The following is a 20,605-nucleotide window of genomic DNA, read 5'->3' on the forward strand; positions in this document are numbered from 1 at the left end:
TCTGTTCTTAGCTGTGGTGACTTGAGTGAAAGTTACAGTTAAGGACAGAGTTTACTTTCTGGGAGTTGTGTTTCCATGCCACAGTGTACCGATACATTCGTTAAAAACACAAAGTATTTTTTGGGTAAAATATTTTTGAGAAGGCTGGTTCTGCCCTCTGCCCTTGTTTAGAATAATAGCACCAGAGACAAAAGGTTCAGACTCAAGGGACAGTCTAGCTTACTCTGCAGCTAAAAACAAGAACAGAAAACAAACCTGTAACTTCTGACAAAAAAAAAATAATTAATCTTGAACTCTTTGGAGTTTGTGTTAGTGAGTGTTCCCTCTTTTTACATTGCAAAAGCATCATCCAGGCTTTTACATCCAGGAAGTACACACCTGACCTTCTCAACATCTGGATAGCTTTGATCAAACCAGTGGGCTTTGGAGGAAACTCTTTATGTTCTTTTCTGTGGAATTACGTTACAAAGAATTTTCCAAGCCCAGCTTTCCAGTTTTTGCTGTTAAACATAGCTTTTATCTAAGGTTTGTATAGGAATAAAAAGGGTTGATACTACATTCTTCTGTTTTCATTTGAGGAATTTGGAGAACCCACTGCCAGTGTGCTTCAGTTTGAACAGAGTATGTTTTTAAGATGTTACTTTTACTGCAGTATCTTAATGCCTGAAAAGCTTATTTCTTTTCTTTTCTAGGCTGTTTTCTCATCAGTATTTTACTTTGCTTCAGTTCCTCTCTACCAAGGCTTTCTCATCATTGGGTAAGAGCTCTTTCTACTGATAGTGTTGAAAACCTGTGCATAATGAATAGTCTTGGGCTAATTAACATGCAAGGCATGCACATCTCCACTCCGCGTGTTTCACAACACTGCTTCAGAAGATGGATGTGATCCTTGTCCCCTTTCTGCTCCTCTGCACTGAACAAAGCCACCGAGGCAATGCAAATGCTTACAGAAACCTTTCCAAAAGGACAGTTGGTTGCAGTCAGAACATGAGATGCCAGCCATCCTCCAGGGACTGTTCCTTCAATCCCAGTAAAAAGCAGAGGGATGGTACTTACGCTGTGGTGCTTGTGCAGCAGAGAAAGCCAGTGCCCAGCTCCTGACAGTGTCAGAAAGGGAGCACAGCCCAACCGCTTCAACAGGGGGAATCGGTTCCTGTCTTAAATCCCATGGCTTTATAGGCTTTCGACTACGTAATTAAAAACCCAAACAGTAAATTCATCTCCATTGCCTTCTGACGCAAACAGCATCAAGCCTGAACTGTAGAGCAAACTTCGGGTTGGGGACAGGTTTGTCCTTGGCTCCGCTAATAACCCCGTAACACCAGTTGCAATACTTGAACCAGTCATCTGTGTATGAGTGTTTGCAATCAAAAGCCATTCAAAAAGCAAGTTCTGCAGGTTTTTCCTATATGCAAAGCTCTGGTGGGTTCCACTTGCAAGTTGTTATTACATGTATGTCACTTGGCACTCCAAGGATACTCTTTATTTCCTTCCTGAAGACTAGCATTTCTGTTTCTACACTTTTAGATAATTTACTGGTCTTCTACCTTCTTCTCAGGTACTCCACAATTTACACAATGTTTCCAGTGTTCTCTCTGGTCCTGGACAAAGATGTGAAATCTGAAGTTGCAATGTTGTACCCAGAGCTCTACAAAGATCTTCTTAAGGTGTGGGAAACTTTTGTCTGTTTCAGTTTAAGGCAAGATCCTCATCCTGATTGGAAACTTTCTAAATGTGTAAAGTCAAATATATTATCAGTAGATACAGAACTTTTATCATGCATTTTCAGGCAAAATTGTTTTAAAGGCAAATTTGAATTAACAGATACAACCAGATTTCCTGGCAGTTTGTTATTGAATGCTACATGAAATACAATTTATTAAAAATGGCTGGGGAAATAGAAGTTCCATTCTGTGGGAAATTCTAAGGATTTAATGTTACCAGTTTGTTCCAAAATAAAGGGGAAAGAGAAATCGTCGGGGATTTGGCAGTCTTCTGAAGCCAGAAGAGGGGATGGGGGAAAGGGATGTGCTCATTTGGTGGAGAGTGAGTGATCGCATAATTTCTTGAGTAGAAATTTGCCTTGAGGGTGATTTAAAAAGACCTAAAGGTTTGGCTACTGTACCACTTCTGTGGCTTTAGCGTGAAAGTTGGGTCCTTCTCCTTAGACAGAGACAATTTCTAATGTTTGCCATAGAAATATCAGGAAGGTAAATGTTGTCCTAGGTTCCTTTTTTTTCCCTTGGAAAATTTTTTGAATAACTGGGGTATGCAGACTGGGAACATCTTTCTTAATTGAAGGAAAGGGTGGACTGAGTCTTCAACAGATCCTTTCCCTCAAGGATTTCTGTTAAACAGATACTCTTAGAAGCAAAGCCTGTTGTTCCAACAGCCTGAATAAGTCTCCATCTGGTTTCACTTGTATGTTGTCTCTTATGTCATAAACCACTAATTCTCCAGCTATCCTTAGGCCTGGTCTAAACATAGAGGGGGTTTGTACTGGTATAGCTTTATTGGCTAGAGGTGCTTTGTTGGTGGTTTGTTTTTTTTTTAAACCTCTCTGCCTTCAATATGATGGTGATTTGTGTGTGTGTCTAGAAATATAATATTAATATATTCGTATGTATGTGTATACACACATGTTATATTTCACAGTACAGTGACTAAACTCATGAGACATCTTTTTGCATTGAATTAATCATGTGTGCAGTAAGGATGAGGTTGTACTGTACTGTGCGAGCACTGAGCTTCCGCAGTCCCAGGCCTCCTCCAGGCACCATGATATACGAGAATAAAGAGACACTGCCTCAGGGTTGGTTGATTTGTTTTGTTTTCCTTCCAAATCACCTTCAAATTCTCTTTTATTAATTGCCGAGTTGATCTCTAAGTGAACATTCATAGAAGAAAACCCCAATGGTCTGTTTTTTTTCTTTCCCCCTTAGGGACGACCGTTATCATACAAAACATTTTTAATATGGGTCTTAATAAGCATCTATCAAGGTAAGAAATCAGCTTCTGCTTGTGCCTTTAGATGTTATAATGAATACAGAATATCCAATTTTTTGTATTGCAGAAGGTTAAGTAAGGCATGAAGTGAATGTAGCAATTCATCCGTGGGATAATGAATGAATATGTGAGGGTGGTGAGACCCTGGAACAGGCTGCCCAGAGCAGCTGTGGCTGCCCCATCCCTGGAAGTGCTCAAGGCCAGGCTGGATGGGGCTGGGAGCAACTGGTCTAGTGGAAGGTGTCCCTGCCCATGGCTGGGGGTTGGAACCCGGTGATCTCTAGGGTCCCTTCCAACCCAAACCATTCTGTGTTTCTATTCGGTACTTTTTTTTTTCTGTCATGGAAAATGTTGGTAGCCTTATGAAAGGAAGAAATCATCTAAAATGAAATATTGGTAACAACTGGTCAAACCTGTCGTAGGCAGTGATGTAGAAGTTCAAAGCATCATACCTTTTCCCATTGGGACCATCCTTTGTAATTATGTGCCGGTTCCTTTCAGTGCTTTAATTACTCCATCTGCAAAGTAGAGCTTGTGACTTTTTTCCCTTCTTTTGAAAATGGTTTTCAAACCTGTAGGTTATACAGGTTATATTAAGCCAGGATGCAAAATACAGAATCTGTAGCTTTGTGTATTTTATCTAAACAGTGTCCAAGAGAAGTGGCAATAGTTCTGGTTACTTCGTAGCCATCTATAATGAAGGACTAGAGTAGAGCTCACGTTCTTGATCGTATTTTGTACACTGTAATTAGGCTACCAAAACAGTTAAGCAAATGCCTTAATTACAAAAGTGGATTGGGGTATATGTCTAAGAAGGTATTTTCTTTCATTTTGTCTTTTTTTATCAAGTAACCTCAGACTCAAATACTTTCTAGAAGTGTTAATCAGGGAGTCGTGGAAAACATGTATGTATATGAAGCTATAAAGCTCAAATGGCAATATGATTCTGTGACAAAAATTCTTGTTTTCCAAAGCCCTTTTATTAGTAAAAGTCAGAATAAATGTGCCCAAAAAAGCAGACAATTCTTACTGATTTAATTGATACTATCATCCTCAGCAGAGAGCGAATCCAAGAATGTAACAGCTCAGTTAGCATTATCTTCTGAAATCTAATACAGTAGAAGCCTACAACAGGGATAATGGTCTTCTGATACTGTATAAATATGATGCCAAAGCCAAGGCATTTATGAAAAAACTCACAAGGGGTGGAAAGCTAAAGCCAGAAGGGTGATGCATCGAGGGAAAGATTTCTTGAGCTAAGACCGCTATCTGGTTACAATATTTGGTTAAAGTGACTTCACTTCTGATGTGCTAAATAACTAGAAAACAGCAGGCCAAACAATTGGGCTCGTTGCTAGCAGAGATGAGCCTGACTGAAAACTTGAGCAGTCCTAAATTTTGGAAGGTTCACAGCTGGATTTGAACTTTGTGGCTCAAGCTATAGTCACTTGCAGGTTTTCCTTTCTGAAACTAGCCTCGCGTGATGGATGTTGGTGCAGATTACTCATGCTGCTAACATGAGTTATTTGTGCAGGTGGCTGTGCGGGACATTGTGAGCATTCCCTGGCTAGCCAGAATGGGAGCACAAAACAATGCATCATTAACAGCTCTTTAATGTGTACTCCTTTCAGGGGGAATTGTAAAGGGGAAGAGATTTTGGCTGAAGTAGTACAAAGAGAGGCTAACTTGTAGCCACTGAGGTCTTCAACACCTTGCTGCTATCTGGGCACTAAGGCAATGCAGTAGGTTTTGCAAATATTTGATCTTTTAGCTTCTAAGTAATGACTAGCTGCTTTTCTGGGAGGATAGAGTTTTGTGATGTTAGAAATCTCCGGTTGCCAAAATAGCATGTATTAGTTTCCTATATCCATGTGTCTACGAATATGATAGATTGTTATAAAAGTCTGGGCATCTCTGCTGTAACTTTTCCCTGTCTTCTCATCAGTTCTCCTAAATAGTAACTGATTTATTGTCATTGCATTCATCGGGTTTCATGAAAAACAGTCTCAAGACATAACAATGTTTCAGCCTTTCCAAGACCTAACAGTGGGTTTTAGAGCTTAGACTGGTGTTCGAATAAAATACCCAAATGTTCCGTTCCCTTGCAGGTAGCATCATCATGTACGGAGCACTCCTCCTCTTTGAATCCGAATTTGTCCACATTGTTGCCATTTCCTTCACGTCCTTGATCCTCACAGAGTTACTGATGGTGGCATTGACGATCCAGACGTGGCACTGGCTCATGATAGTGGCTGAGCTGCTTAGTCTCTCCTGCTACATAGCTTCTCTGGTCTTCTTACATGAGTTTATTGGTAAGGTTAAATGCCTTTTCTCCAATCAGTTAGTTTATGACCCGAATAGTAACAGGAGCTGAATTGAGGTCAAAGGCTGTTGGTGAAGCCAACGATGATTACAATGACAGTAGTTCCAACTAAAATAAGCTCTGTTTGATTTGGAGACACTTGAAAGGTATTTTATGGTTCCTTCTCATAGCAAAGTGCTAGAAGAGGTAAAGGTGGTCAGTAGCCTCCGGGCTGCCCAGTGAATCCCGTCCACACTGTCAGACTTCACCATGCTACCATACGTAGCAGGGCTTTTTATTTCCATATGGGAATTGAACTTGAGACTACAGATTGAAGCCTCTGTTGGTTTGAAAGATTTCATCTTTTAACTGGGTGAAGGAGCTGCCTCCTAAAACTTGTCTGCTTCGCTGGGGCCCTTCTCTTCTGGGTTTGGGTGTTGGATCTTTTTTTTTTTTTAGTTGCCTGAAACAGAGCTAATCCTTTTCCCTGGCTAAAGGAAAAAGGGGTGAGGAATTCCAGATTCCCCCAGTAGCTGTCTAGTTGCAAATACCAGGTCCGTAGGGTTTGTTCCAGTGTTTGCTCAGGAACCACAAGATGTCACTACTTCTTCCGTAAAGCTCTTTGCTGACTCTGAAGTCGATGAGGATAACTTCCCAGTGGGCTAGATCTGATCTCTTGCACTTGGGTATACCAGCTCCATTTTGAACGATGCCTCAACTATGTTTTGCAAAGATTCTGAGGTATTATAACAGTTGAGAGATGCATTTGCCGGGCTACCAGCAAAGTAGCAGAAGGTAGCCCCTGGAGTCAGAGGACAAGTAGTCCCTTTAAAGAAGCTCAGTATGGCCAGGAGATGGATAGCCCTGTTTCGGATGGGGTATGTGTGGGCACTTGCCTGTGGGGAGCTGCATGTCTTGCTGCAATGTGCTGTGCAGAAAGCTGTACCTTTTGTGGAAGAGAAGGGCAGAAGAGTTTGGGGAGCCAGGTGTACCGTATGAGCTTTGAACTTGAGTATGGAGAAGATGAGGGTACTTTAAGAAGCGTTGGTAGATGGAATTGCTTTTCTGTACCTCTTCCCAGAACGTGTTTCCCATCTTTGTTGAATTTGTGCTTTTCTCTTTGTGCAGATGTTTATTTCATTGCAACTTTGTCGTTCTTGTGGAAAGTCACTGTCATCACTCTGGTGAGCTGCCTTCCCCTCTACGTCCTGAAGTACCTGAGACGAAGGTTTTCTCCCCCAAGCTATTCAAAGCTTACGTCCTAGGGCTGCTCTCATTGCACCCAGAGACAGATACTGCACATGGCTGAGAGACAAAAATCATGTAGTTGTTACTATAATGAATACGTCCGATACTTACATAAGGATCATGTGGTAATCTCTATTACATGCTGCTTTATTGAAAAAGACTTCACAGCTGCCATGAACAGAAACCTAAGGATAAAAGGGAGTTTTCTGAGGGTAGAAGCACTTGTTAGTTCATTCAACTCTTGTCACTTTTGTTCAAATTAACTGGGGTCTAATGCGTGTAAGCGTGATGATGGTGGGTTTCTCACGCATGGTTAAAAGTATCTGAAAGCTGCTAACTGACCTTGGAATTTACAGTTGGCAAATTTAAGTTGCTTTTTTAAGTAACTGTGCTGTTCCTTGGATCGTGTTATGTTGTTTTATATTATTTATCTTTGATATTTATATTTATCTATCATTCTTCTTACATCTTGGAAATCCCTTAATGTAGGTGATGCACTACACTGCTGTCAGCTGATTTCTGGTTTATGGCATGCTGTTTCCATAATGGGGCTCCAGCGTGTCAGGTCTACACACACTTGAGAATCTGAGCGTGCTTGAGATTTGGTCACCCTAGTGATTTTGGAGGTGTCCAGTCATTGATAAATACAGAGAAATGGTAGTAAAAAATGAAGAAATTCATTTTTGTTTAGCTTTTGTGCTTCCTGTTAAAAGGGGCTGGTGACAAACTGTATTTATTTGTATAGGAGAAAAATATCCAAACTAAAGCAAATCCTCTTTGGAAAAGAAGTTTGCAGTTGATCAGACTTGAAATGTGTCGACAACGTGAGAAGAGACTCGTACTGTTCTGCAGACAATGTGGCAGACGTGTCTTGAATCCTTGGAGACTGAGAGGGGAGGTCACGGAGCTGCTGCTCCTCACAGCTACACGAAATCTGGTTCCTGTTAGGATGAAGCTGCGAAGATGAGCTGCGAAGAAGCCGAGGCACTCCGAGGTGGATGTTGTTCATGACATGCTCCCTGCAGAGGCAGTTTTTCAGAACCTTGCCCTGGCTTTGCTCTAAAACCTAAACTTGAATCGCAGGAGTGGGGTTTGTATGAAGGCATTAGGCTCACGTGCAGAGCAAATTTATGTATTTATTTTTAGTTTTCAAAGATTAAACTCAACGAGTTCTGGCTTTGTAATAAGCATTGGCCCATGTTACAACACGGTGAGGAAAGCAGCACATACTTGGCTGCTCAGGATAAGGTCAGAGAGTTGCAGGAATCTTTTACGGTTGGGTCCGTGCATCAAACATGGATGAGCTTCTAGTGGCAGCTGTCCTCATCTAATGGCTGTTTAGTCTGTGCTAAATTAGCTGCTTGCTGTCTCATTCCCACATCATAATAACCACTGTCGGAGCTGGCATTGCTTGGCGCCGTTGTTGCTTGGCTGCGCAGAGGGACCAGGAACGTCAGAGCCCCGAGCCTGGGCTCCCTTCTCCTCTCCCAAGGCAGCCCTTCCAACTTGGGGTGACCAGCAGAAGGTCCCTGCTCGTCTCTGTGCCATGCTGAACCTCTTTAATGGACTGCCAGCTTCTGTTGCCATTGCTACAGGCATTCCGCTGTCGCAAGCAGCACAATGCTGCGCTGGAAGGTCTGATGTGAAAATCAGTGGAAAATGGGAGTGTTGTTTTAAAAGAGCTGGAGTCTGTGTTGACCCATGGTGGTACGTCTTGAATTTTCAGGTCTCAGATAGCCGTGGCTTGCGTGGTTGATGTGTGGTCATTGCTCCAGGGAATGTTTTGCACAACCTGACCTGCCTTCCTTGCTCTCAGAACCTGTGAGTAAATATTAAAGAGCAGAGGATGCAAGTTCCAGAAGATACAGGGGAAAATTGGATGCGCTTCATAATGCGTGTGGCTCGGGGCGAGAGGAAGGTGCAAGTCTGTACGACCTTGGAGTTAATTCATGTGGGGAAAACCCTCTTAAATGAGAAAAGTGTGTTAAAATCCTTCAGGAATAAGATCAGCAAATGCTCTTTTAATCTAACCAGTTTTTCTTTTGTGCCAGCCTTCTGACTGGGCTCATCTGCAGTCCCAATACATAGCAGCCACCTTCAGAAACAGCCGTCGGGCTAAGGAAAACTAATTCTTATATTCACCTTTTCATAATACTTTGAAAATTTCCCTTTTTCCTTCCCATCTGATTTATTCTTAGGGGAAAAATAAATACAGATTTTTACTTACGTGGCATGCCCCGTTCATGATGGGAGAAGCCCTCGTAGCTCAGCATTCTCAGTGATGTGTGTCGCAGAGGCAAAGCAGTGCCTGAACGGCCCGTGGGGTGCTAGTGGGGCTACCAGCCTTTTGTGAATTATGCCACTTTGCCAAAAAGATACTTAATGTTGTCCTCATCGTGACTTGCTACAGCTCCTGGATAGCGTCAGCCGTGCAGGTGTTCTGGAGTCCCCGGTCAGCATTTGATTTAAGTACCTTTAAATATAAAAATCGAGACTTTCTTTTGGCCAGTTCTTGTGACTGAGAAGTCGAGTCCCTCTTGTCCATTGGCAAACCCATCGCAGTACACAGCTTTGTAAAGCCCTGTCCCTCTCTAGTGTGTATTAGTAGTTAAATGTCCTGCAAGAATAACAGTGCCATGCTACTGTATGTAAATATTTGAGACGTATATATGGTAGAATTCACTGTTTCCTGAAGTCAATACAGTTTACACTGAGTGGACCATATTTGCAAAATATTAGCTTCCACCAAGAAAGGGTGTGAATTGTGATTTAATTTATATTTATTGAATCATAACTTTAATAAGGAACACATATTTAATGGGATTGATAGTAATCTGTAGCTGTGTTTTGGGGTGCAAATTATGTTCCTTTGCAGCTAATTTCTTTGCACAAGGTTGTAAATCCAGGAAGTAATTTCTGTCTGGGTAGACACTGCATTTCTTCAAAGCGATCAGAAAATTAAAACTGCCATTTAACAAACAGCAGGAAGGTGGAATGATTGTTGTATTTTTCAAGTTTAGCACTTTATGTCTGCAATCTATTTCTCTTAAATTATTTTAAAAAATTTCTAAAAGCAAAGTTTAATACATGTGTTCATATTTATTGTACATTTGAATAAATGGGTTCTCTGCTGGAAATTTTATTTAATCCCTTTCCTCTAGTATGCTGATAATTTGTGCTTATTGGAAGTGAAGCGTTGCTTTCTTCTATGTAGTATCTTGTTTGTAGCCTTACTTAGTGTTCTTCCTATTCCTGTTTTTTAGTTCCGGTTTATGTACTGTAGCAGTTCATACAAGTTGTGTGCTTTGGGACCATGCCCCGAGCGATGCTGTAGGGTAGCAGTGTCCATCTCCTGGTGTGCTCTTGCTTCCCAGGGCTGCTTTTGGGGAAGCCAACGCTCCGCGCTGTGCCGCTGCAGTGCTTAGTTAATGTGGAGGAGGTTTTGGGACAGGCACTGCTCTCTTCTCGCAACTCTGCAGTAATTACAGGTGTGTCGCAATCCTCCTCATTATTTTTTTTTTTCCTTTTTATTCATTTCCTCCCTAGAGCTTGTCCTGTTTATCATTGCAAATGTTGGTGTTGCTCGACTCATAGTGCAGTTGAAACACAGCATTCAGCAGCAGCAGCAGCTTAAATCTGTGCAGGGTCTTATCACAACTGGGCTGAGGAGTGATGAATGACATCATCCTTGCCTTGAGAGCTATGTGCTGAAAGCTGCAGCTGTGGCTGGACCAAACTGAGCAGCACCTGAGGTGTTGTTTTTCTGTCATCTACTGAACTCTCACAATTAAACGCCATGACAACCTCTCTCGCCCCGTGCAGCTGCTGAGGAGAGCTTTGCTATAGTTGAGCTGAGTTTGCCAGGGAGCCCCACAGTTAATGTGTGAATCCCTAAAGCTTGTCGTGTGGCTTTATCTTCGGAAGAAAGCTGCTGCACCATCTGATGCATCGTAAATCCTTGCTTTGTACAAGCAGTGCTCCGAGCCAGGTACGTGAGCTACTGTTGCACGCAGCTCACCGTCACAAGCTCCCTGTGCACAAGTGTTTGGATGGGTTTTGACTCATCTCCGCAGTTGCTGGGGATAGTCCAGTGCCCACTAAAATCTTCAGCATGAGCTGGATGGGCTCTTTTTGTTTGTTTGTTTGTTTATTCTTAGTTATTTCCTAATTACTAGTGTCTTTCGCATGAAATCCTGGGTTCTACAGCTTTGCCAATATGGTCCATTACTACTGCCTACTACAACTTGTGTACTTATATGCCTTTCAGAACATTTTTAATTGTTAAAATTGTTTAAAAAAATATGTTAAAGTTAATTTAATTTTTAATCGGGGAAATGAATTCTGGTGTCAAAATGATATTTACTGTGATGCCAATGTTTTGTACCTGTCGTCTAGTTAAACAGTGTGTAAATACTCTTGATTCAAGAGAAATATGAATGCCAATTATTTATTGTTCTGTGGAGTTATATGTTGCAGATGTGTAAGAACTTAAAAGGGAATGTTGTAAAACAAGGTGGAAAAATAAATTTTATGCAACTTCTTTACTTCATCTATGTACACAGTGTATGATGCACCTGGGTTGGTCCTGGTGTGATCAGTCCAAGATGTGTTTGGACAGAATTGTAAGTATATAGGTCGAGTGACATTGTGGCCCTTTAACTTGTCTATGTGGGAAATGAATATCCACGGAATGATCAGTACTTTCTGCTGATGAGTGTAGACCTACTTCATTAAATTCTTTTCTATGAACAGTTTGCTAACTGTCTTAACAGGAAGGGGTTTGGGGTTTTTTTGGAGGGGAGGGGAATGTTGATTATTGGCTTTTTTTGTTTTGGTGGTTTGGGTTTTTTTTTATTTAAGTATTGGTGTAAGCTTTTGCTGCCCTTTATTAGTGCCTTCTTGCAAGACTGCTTTCTGCAAGTTGTCATTGCAATTTCACAGTGTGGAGCAGCTCGGTGTGGAGCACAGAAGCTGCTGCGGGTGTCCGGCTGCTGCGGCTCGACCCGGCTGCGCCGACTGCCAGGCAGAGCTCCAGCCCCAGGCTGCCGCGTTGCTGCTGCGTTTCCTGCAACCAGTTACTCCCAGAGCACCCAGCTGTCCCAAGGGTCTGAAACAAGCCCTGTTAATTTGTAAATTCAGTGTCAAGAGACTCAGCTCGTTCAGGAAGATTCTGATCAAATCGTCCTGTGATTTTTGGTGCAGCCCCAACTGGGGAGAAGAAGGTTGCTCCTGCTGGTATCCACTGCTGTGAATTAGGAAGAAAGTCTTTCGTTTGAAACATATATGCTGCTTTTGGAAAAGTAATGATGCAATAGCATTAGGAACAGCTATTTTGGGAATGTTCTCATTGCTTGAACATTTGAAGCAACTGGCTCAGCACAACAGCAGTCCCATAGCTCGGGCTGGCTGCCCCACTGCTGGGTCAGGAATGGGGGGGAGAGGTAGTTTAATGCTGAATATTCTCCATGGGGGAAACTTCAGTAGCATTGATTAAGAACACAGTATGACAGTTTTCTACCAAAAATGTAATAGACCCATAAACGCTCCAAAAGAAAACAAAAAACCCCCCACCCTTCCCCCCAAAAATAAATTGGATAAAGTAAATTTATAACTTGAGAGACTTTAACTGAGGCAGTGATAAACTATTCCTCAGATCGTTAAACGTATATTAAAGATTTTCTTTTAGATTCTATAGGATGCAGATGCCAGCATCTTAACCTTTTTTGTGATTAACTTTTTTGTGTAAAATAGTTAATGCAAATATTAAAGAAACAATTTTTGTGATGTTTGCACACATCAAATGAGCGGTATAGACTCCAGGAATTACAGTAACAGACTCCACTCCCAAGTGTTACCAATTTCCCACTCTAAATGGGTTACATAAGCCCTAGTTAGTGGTTCTTTTAATTTATGGACGGTTTCTTTTTAATGGTGAAATGTGTAATTAAAAAAAGCTAGAAATAGTTTTTCTAAACTCACTCTGGAAAGGGAAGGAGAATTTCTGCAATTTTTTTTTTCACCCAAACATTGCGTAATAGTAGAAATGTCAAAGATTTCCATGGGATTTAATTTCATTCTTCATGTGGCTGTGGTCATACAAGAAGTTTGAACACTGCAGGGGTTGGCAGATTTTTGGAAGATCACGCATCCTGGGATAAGTTTTCAGCCTAGGCTTTACCAAAGAATGCCAGTGGCCTTATTTTTCAAATTGTGGTTGTGTTACACACTAGTATGTCGTCTTTTTTTTTTTTTTTTCTTCTAACAAAAAGAATAAAAGAATAGGTGCTGGCTGGTAACTGGGTATCTTACTATGGCCCTGAGCCTTACACGCTGTATGAAGATGTACAGAAGTTTGTCTTTACCTTAAACCATTTGGAGAGAAGAAAACCTTGTTGAGATGTCCTCTGTCTTTGCCTTCTGATGGCTCAGGTCATGGCAGCTGTGCACCTACTCTGCCTCTTCTCTGATGCATTCCCATGGCATGGAATACCGGTGTCATGATGAATCTTCCCTAGAGGAAGGTAACTGCTCCTGTTCCCGTTTCATAGGTAGGAGATGGGGGCAGAGAGAGCCTGTGGTCTCCAGGCTGTACCCGAAGTCCATGGCAGAGCGTGGAATGCAGAACAACATTCCTCTGTTGATTATTGGACTTTTCCCCCACCTTAAACAGCAGAATCAATCCCCTAGGAAAGTTGTTCCACAGAGTATTCAAATGTCTGGTTTTATATTGGAAGTGTGATTGGGATTTATCAATACCTGGAGTACTGATAAACCCCAATCCAAAAATTTTGCTGAGTTCTCACACCTTAAAGCCAGAACTGCAGATCCAAATTACACCTGTGATAAATGTTTTGCAACCGCCTATGGAAGCTGTGAGTTTCAGAGAGCGTGAGCAGCGGCTGGCTGCAGAAATAGCATCCCTGCAGCGACAAAAAGGTAATGCAAGGAAAAACTTTGCTTAGTGCAACAGCAGTTACTAGCAGCACGAAGTCCTGGTCGGTATCAGAACTGATGCTATGGTGTCTTTGGGCCACGAGCTAGCATTTCACGGCCTTAAAACTCTGAGTGCTGTGGGGCTCTCTAGGTTACATGGTGAATCTCTTGAATTTTTGCTGCTTGTAGTTAAAGTTATAGATGATCAGCATCTTGCAGAATCTGGCCTTCAGAAGAATATCCTTCCCTCCGCTGCTCTTCCTCCCTTTGTGGCCTAGGACCTAACTGTTGTGGGGTGAGTGGGTTACAAAAAAGGGTTTTAAAATCATTGCATTCCCACTTTAAAGCCTCCCTCTCTTGGCTTGCTGTAATTGTGCACGTAAGGAGGAATATTGTGTGCTGTTCAGATTCTCTCACAGAAAGAAGTAGTAACAAGAACAATCTGTGCAAAAGAATTTAGCACATTAAAGATGGGGGTAATAGTCATTCTCATTTGTCCTTTTATGTGAAACAGATTTTACTTTAAATGTACACTCTGAGTAGCTTAACCATATCCAGAAACTTGTTTACCAGGGTAAAAGTAGAATTACCCATAATATAAATTAAGAGCATGGGTAGAGGTGAGTTGATTGTACTGGGCGCTTCTGCTTGGGCAGCTCGGAGCGCTCCTGGAGCACACCTTGGTGGGCATGTGGGGAGCGGGTATCTCCTGTGCTCCAGATCTCCTCAGGCAGCATATTTGCTCATGTGTTTCACATCTGCTCTGAAAAAGCTGTGTTGTAGCTCTGCTGTAGGCGGTATATTTCTGTGCCATTAGACACGGATCTGTCCTGTGCTGGCTCTTCTGTTTTTAAGACGTGTCCCTTCACATTCAGTTTGGCCAGTGGCACATTTCACCAACGTGTGACTTGTCAAAGTGATACAAATTGCTATTGATCAGGATTCCTATTTAAAATGAGAACAAAACCATTTGTCAGCAGTACCATTATATAAAAAGCCACGTAATGGTCTTGATGAAGTATGTTACCTGCTCCAGCAGCAATGGTGTAACTGCCGCGGAAAGCAACACCGCACGGTGCTGATCCTATGGGAAGGGCGAGGGATGATTCCCACAGAGGCAGAATTCCTCTGTACCCTTTGTAACTTTGAGGTTAAGGTTTTGAATAAAAGGCACGTTTATAAGGATTGGCATTCCCTCTGTCAGACAGCGTCTCTGCTCCGACGCAGAGGTTTGCAGTGAGCCGCTGCATCCTGCATCTGCTGGTGCTGTGACTGCCCTCCTGGAGCAGCACAGGCAGAGACATCCTGGCGCTCTGGATGGGAGGGTCCCGCACGTGAATTGGCTTTCCCAGGTGCGGGTTTGGGACTGGGAGCTCAAATGGGTCACACTTACCATGTTCCTATTACCTGTGGCTTTGATCTTGTTCCAGAAGTTAAAGGCTAGGACCTTGGAGGAGAGACCTTTAGACTGCAGCAGACGGTGACGCAGCTTGTCGCCTCGCGGCGAGGGCAGCAGCGCTGCCAGCAGTCCCCTCGGCCCCGGCGAAGTAGGATCTGTGCCCCGGCGATGTTGCTGGAAATGTTTATTGCTCTCCACCTGCACCTCTGTTAGCGTCGTCTTGTTCCCCTGATGTGTGACAACCAGCGCACCAGGAGCTGTAACATTTCAGAGCCGTGGTGAAGAGCAGCCAGCATTTTAACCGCTCTCTCGCCAAGGCGTGCTGGGCGCAGGGCAGCCGGGTGAGCGGGCAGACCTCTTGCCGTCGGAGCTGCCCGGGGACCCCCAGCCCCACCAAGGCTGCCCACCCCAGCGCCCCTAGGCAGCACCGTGGGTGCCAGCCCTTGCAGTCCTCGTGCCCGATTGCCGTGCGTGTGTGTACGTGTTGCCCATGCCTGCAGATGTAGTTACAAATTGCGTGGTTTGCATGTAAGATCCTTTTCTGAATTTAATTTTTAAAAGTAGCTGGAGCAGTTACAACCTGCTGTTTATTAAGTAGCTTTAATTATGGAGTATGCCATCTTGGCTACTTTCTAGCCTTGGAAGTTTACTTCAAGCCTGATGACAAACAGAAAAGTGATTTTAACATTGAAGATGAATAAAATTAAATAAGAGCAATGATTTTTTTTTGCCCAAAGTGTGAGCTGGAAACTAACACTGGTTCTTCTCTTTACCTCTATTTGTCCGTGTCCAAGGTAAGTAAAATCCCTGCAGAAGTGGAAGACCGGTTTTAAATGGGATCTACCCCATCACTGCCTGCTGTGAGCTACTCCAAAGAAGCATTTATCAATTATTGTTCACAGTGTAGCATAGGGACTTGGACCTTCACCCTGACAGCTGGGCTGTAAAATTAAAAAGAAATTTCTAAAACACCAAGGGTAGATGTTACCAGTCCTTCACCTATCCTGCTTTCTCCAGGTATGCCCCTTCCCAGTCTTTGGTATCCATTTATTTATTTGTAAAGATGCATTGCTGCCTTTTAGCTGGATCCAGATAAACGAACCAAAGTGGCAGTTTATAGGCTGAAACTAGTGCCAGAATTTCGCAGGCAGCTGTCTATAAACTGAAGTTTGATTCAAAGCTGCCCAGTTTTGCTTCTAGAAAAGGTTTCAAGTCTCCTGCTGATCAGATTTTGATATCCAATCTTTCCTATATACAAGGAGAAACAAGCCAGAAAACAAACTTTCTATACGGAATTGCTGTTTTCAACACTAACCCATAAGGAAAAATCTTTCCAAAATCAGATGGAAAAAGGTGCTTGGGGTCGGTGTCTGGGTGGAAGACCCACGGCTGGTGTAAACGAGGTGGTCGTCCGCGCCCTGACAATCCTCAGGTTTTGTTCAAGTCCCGGGTGAATTCTTGCACGTCCTGGTTACTGAAGTGTGGAACTGATTTTTACAGGTGCAGCATTCACCATAAGTAGCCGTCAGCAGAAACATCTTGTATTTCACACGTGAACGACAGCTATTTCCTCCAACAGCCTCGCTGTCTCTTGTGATCTTTCACCGTCAGGACACTGCGTGGGGCGGTGATTTACACCCATTCCCACTCTTCTTTCTTTCGGCTCCTGTTGCCGTTCCAGCGCCCGAAGGACTTAATGCCACGAAGCCTCCAGTAAAACCAGAGCCTGGAGGAAATATCAGGTGTTAACATCCCATAAAAAGCTAACACGCTTGAATGAGCTGGGATGGCGAGGTACCCCTGGTACGGCCCGAGCAAGGACTGACCTAATGCAGAGGTTTTATGGTGGTGGCAGGTAAGGACTAATTACAGACCCTGGACTGCATCATCAACTGACTTGTCAAGTTAACTTACTCACTGAAGTACCTGCAATTACATTGTGGGGGCTTTCTGCTCCTCGCCATAACTGAATGCAGTTGCTCCTGAAGAAACGTAACGAGTAAATCTGAGGTGCTGAAAGAAATACGGCACTAGAAATTACACTGTAGGGAACATTTTATATGCTTTGGGGTGAATTAATGACCGGGTATGGGTTTTTAAGGAAAAAAAAAAACACAACAAACTTTGTGCACAAATACATACTTTAAAATATATTTTCTTTCAAACACCAACTATTTTAACAACAGTGTAAATCAGATTTTACAGACCACATATTTCAAGTGTGAAGTTCATTAAACGTGTGAAATTCTAGATTAGCTGCCGGGTGTGGCCAGAGCCCCAGTAATGAATTGTAAATTGTGTTCAGGATATAATATCAGATTCCCTTGGCCTGGCGGTGATATTAAAGGAATAAAACCACCTTTTCAAAACAGCTATAACCTTTCTTTAATTATCTTTATTTAGTTTTGCCATCACATGGTATAGCAGATGACCGCATCGGCGTTTCCATTCTGAACCTGATGTACAAGTGTCCAACTGGATTAGTTTGTGGTTTTATTATTAATAAACCATCTTATGTCCTAACATAACTGAAACTAACGCTATCTATTTATACACGTATTTTTGCCAGCACCCTGATAGTGGGTGGCAGTCTGTCTTTTTAGGTACAAGAATATCACTCTAAACCGCAGTTCACTCTGAACCTGTGTGAGAAAATCACTCGGCTGTGCTCTCCGGCTGAGGCAGGAGGCAGTAAGTGTGGGCGCTTGAGTCCAGGGACGCTGTGAGCACGGTGGGTTTCATAGTCTTGGTCTAGGTTCACCACGTCCTTCCTGGACTAGCTTTCAACATGAATGCTTTCCCTTTCCAAACAGCCCCCCAGCCCCCCTGGAGATGTGCTGGCTGCTGCGTGGGACCTGGAGGAAGGTCTGTGCTGAGAACTGTGAAGCCACTGACGCGTGGACATGTACCTAGGGGATGTGGAACCCACCGCAGGGGAAAAATGCTCCTAGCCACCTGCAAGTCCAAAGGATCTTCTCAAATTCATACCTTGGTTCTCTACAGTATCTCCTTAGAAGGGGAAGGTGAGTTGGATAGCTGGGAGTAAGGATTAATTAATGATGCTATTCTCCACAAATTATTCTGTGAGCTGGGAACAATGCGCAGAAGCAACCAGCTAGTTCTTTGTACTGTTGTAACAAGTGTAATTCAGGGGACAAGATCTCTGTTGTGACCAGCTTCGCTGACCAGAGCAGGCAGGGAAGGATTCCCGGCTCTCCCGTGCCCTGGGGAAGAGCTCCAGGGCTGCTGCGGGCTGAGCTGGCAGGCGCCCACAAGCCCCCGCTGCCCACTCTCGGCCTCTGCCACGGGAAGGATGTTCACAGGCCAGTTCTAATTCTGACATGACCAATAATGGGGTTTATCCCAGGCAGAAGCTTTCGATGGGGCTAAAAGTCCAGGGTTGAGAAGCAGAAGAACTGGCCTGTCCCCTGCAGGGCTATTGGTTGGAGACCTTGTCCCCAGGCGTGACTTGGTGACTGCAGCTGCCGTGACCCAGGCTCTGCAAGAAACAGGTAAGTGGTAGCATGTGCCTTACTGGCCTTGCCCACGTGGAGAAGCACCTCTCCAGCTCCCAACGTGACTAATGTTCTTCCGAAGTATTCCAGCAAGTAATTGCTCTGTTTGGCTGTCTCTTTTTCTGAACCTTAGCTTAAAATCTTGGAAAATGAAACAAAAAAACCCCCAACAAACAAACAACAGAAACAACCAACCACCTATGGTTTTATAATCTTAAAGAGCTAATATCTTTTGCAAGAAACTAACATCTTTACAGCCTCATCCAAAGTCCTTATTTGTTTGATTAGTCTTGCTTTTAAAAGAAGGTTATAGTTCAATTTTATCCTACGCGCTCATTTGCAAAACGCCTCTTTATTGCTCACATCAGTGGAAGTATTTTGTAAGGTAGTGCCAATCTGAAGGGCTTAAGTGTCCCCTGAAAACGATGTTTGATGTTTGGGTAACAGCATAGGTCAGCTCGGGGTGCTGTGGGACCCTGGGGGTGCTGTGGGACCCTGGGGGTGCTGTGGGACTCTGGGTGCTGTGGGTCTGGGCAGCCTCTGGGCAGCTCTCCCAGCTGCAGGCTCAGCCGTTTGGCTTCTCCCTGGGTAAAAAACCAGTAAAAAATCCAGGCTCTTGAGGAGGCTGAAGCTCCAAACAGGTTTTCCTACAGCTGCAGGTGCAATCTGGTAACGCTTTCACGTGTAACCCAACGTGAGGGTGTCAGACATTTCCATATACAAGCGGCTATGAACGTGTGCGACTGCTTTGCAAATGGGCTTTGCTGTCTGCAATCCTGCAGGTCTCTGGGAGGCAGACACAGCAATAGGTAGAACAGGAAATTGCAGCCTAGGATGGTATTGTATCAGGCCAGCTGGATTAACTACATCCTCCTGGTCCCATAAGGGGACTCTAATTCAAGAGCTGCCTGACTGAAGACAGTGAGAGTGGGGCCCTATTGTTCTATGAATGAGTTGAAAGACATTTATTTTTTCCTTTACAGGAAATTTTCGAGGGGAGAGGGAAGAGAAAGAGTGCTCTCTACACTTTCTTCACTACCTTTTTTTATTTGTGGTGGTTTTTTCTGAGGTTGCCTTTGTTGAAGAAAAAGTAAAATAAAGAAAAAAATCACTCTTCACTTTTAAAAATTATTTTTTAATATTAACAAACAGCATCCATTTACCAAAAGCCAGTTCTTTGGGGAAAAAAACCACCCAACACAACAAAACCCCCAAAGCCAAGCAAAAATACTTTAACTCAAAAAATAGCCTTTCAGTTTATTGAGTTTTGTTGAAAAAACAGAAAATTTCAACCAATTTTCATTGTAGATGAAAAGCTATTTCTCATTTGGAAAAAATGTTTTGATGGGAAAAATTCAAGCAGTTCTAGTTCCAGTCTCAGAGAGCTGTATGTGGGTGGATTCCCCGGGCCACGTGGAGCTCATTACGAGATCAGACACTCCATTTGCAACTTAATGAAGTGAGTGAACATGTTATTTAGACAAGTGCATTGTCAGGAATAAGCCTGAGTTGGTAACATGCAGTCCTGATGCTCTAGAGCTGTTATGGAAACAGAGGGGGGGTGCTGGTCTGCATCACCTCAGCGGGTTGAACTGGAGACGCGGGACAGTGTGGTCCTGGCTGGGGCTCAGGACCCCTGGATAGGTGTGGGGAGGGCACGGGCAGGGTGCACCGCTGGTGCCTGGGCACTGCTCTGCTGAATGTCTTGGACATGGCGAGTTTGTGCCGGGGAGCGCATTGTGTGCGATGGCAGATTTGAGGAGAACAGTATTTACTTTGGAAGAGTGAGGAGCTTTTGTCAAAAGTACTTATTGTCGCTGTGAGCCCGAAATACCTTTTGCAAGTGGAAAACAGAGATGTCTCCGTGAAGTCTATGATGATAAACTCCGGGCAGCTGCCCCAATGGCCTGAGAGCACATCCTCAGGAAGCCTTGATGCCTTATCTCCTGGAGAGCATGTGAAATTTGAAATAATAATAATAGTAGTAAAATCACCTTTATTGCCAATTAACAGCATGGAGCCGTTGGGGAGCACTCATTCTCTGGCGGGAGCTGCAGTTGCCCTGCCCAGTGGTGGGGCGATGGTGCAGGCAGCTGCCAGGGGTCCCCCCCCGACGCCAGCCCCCCCCCCCCCCCCCCCCCCCCCCCAGGAATCCAGCTGCCCGGAGCCCCCGGGCCAGCTGCCAGTGCTCCCCAGCCATAT

At 43.6% G+C, this 20,605-nt stretch overlaps 1 protein-coding gene across 1 annotated transcript in view; it reads left to right on the forward strand.

Annotated features, from left to right (window-relative positions):
* The window catches only part of ATP9A (ATPase phospholipid transporting 9A (putative)), a 63,547-nt gene extending 52,442 nt beyond the window's left edge, over positions 1-11,105 (forward strand). The window contains exons 24-28 of the mRNA XM_055814002.1: positions 693-757; positions 1,559-1,667; positions 2,943-3,000; positions 5,115-5,318; positions 6,437-11,105. Coding sequence (XP_055669977.1) covers positions 693-757; positions 1,559-1,667; positions 2,943-3,000; positions 5,115-5,318; positions 6,437-6,573 — 573 coding nt within the window. The 3' untranslated portion in view covers positions 6,574-11,105. The remainder of the gene's footprint in view (positions 1-692; positions 758-1,558; positions 1,668-2,942; positions 3,001-5,114; positions 5,319-6,436) is intronic.
* The last annotated feature ends 9,500 nt before the right edge of the window (positions 11,106-20,605 follow it).

Source organism: Falco peregrinus, chromosome 9 (genome assembly GCF_023634155.1).
Source record: "Falco peregrinus isolate bFalPer1 chromosome 9, bFalPer1.pri, whole genome shotgun sequence".
NCBI lineage: Eukaryota > Metazoa > Chordata > Aves > Falconiformes > Falconidae > Falco > Falco peregrinus.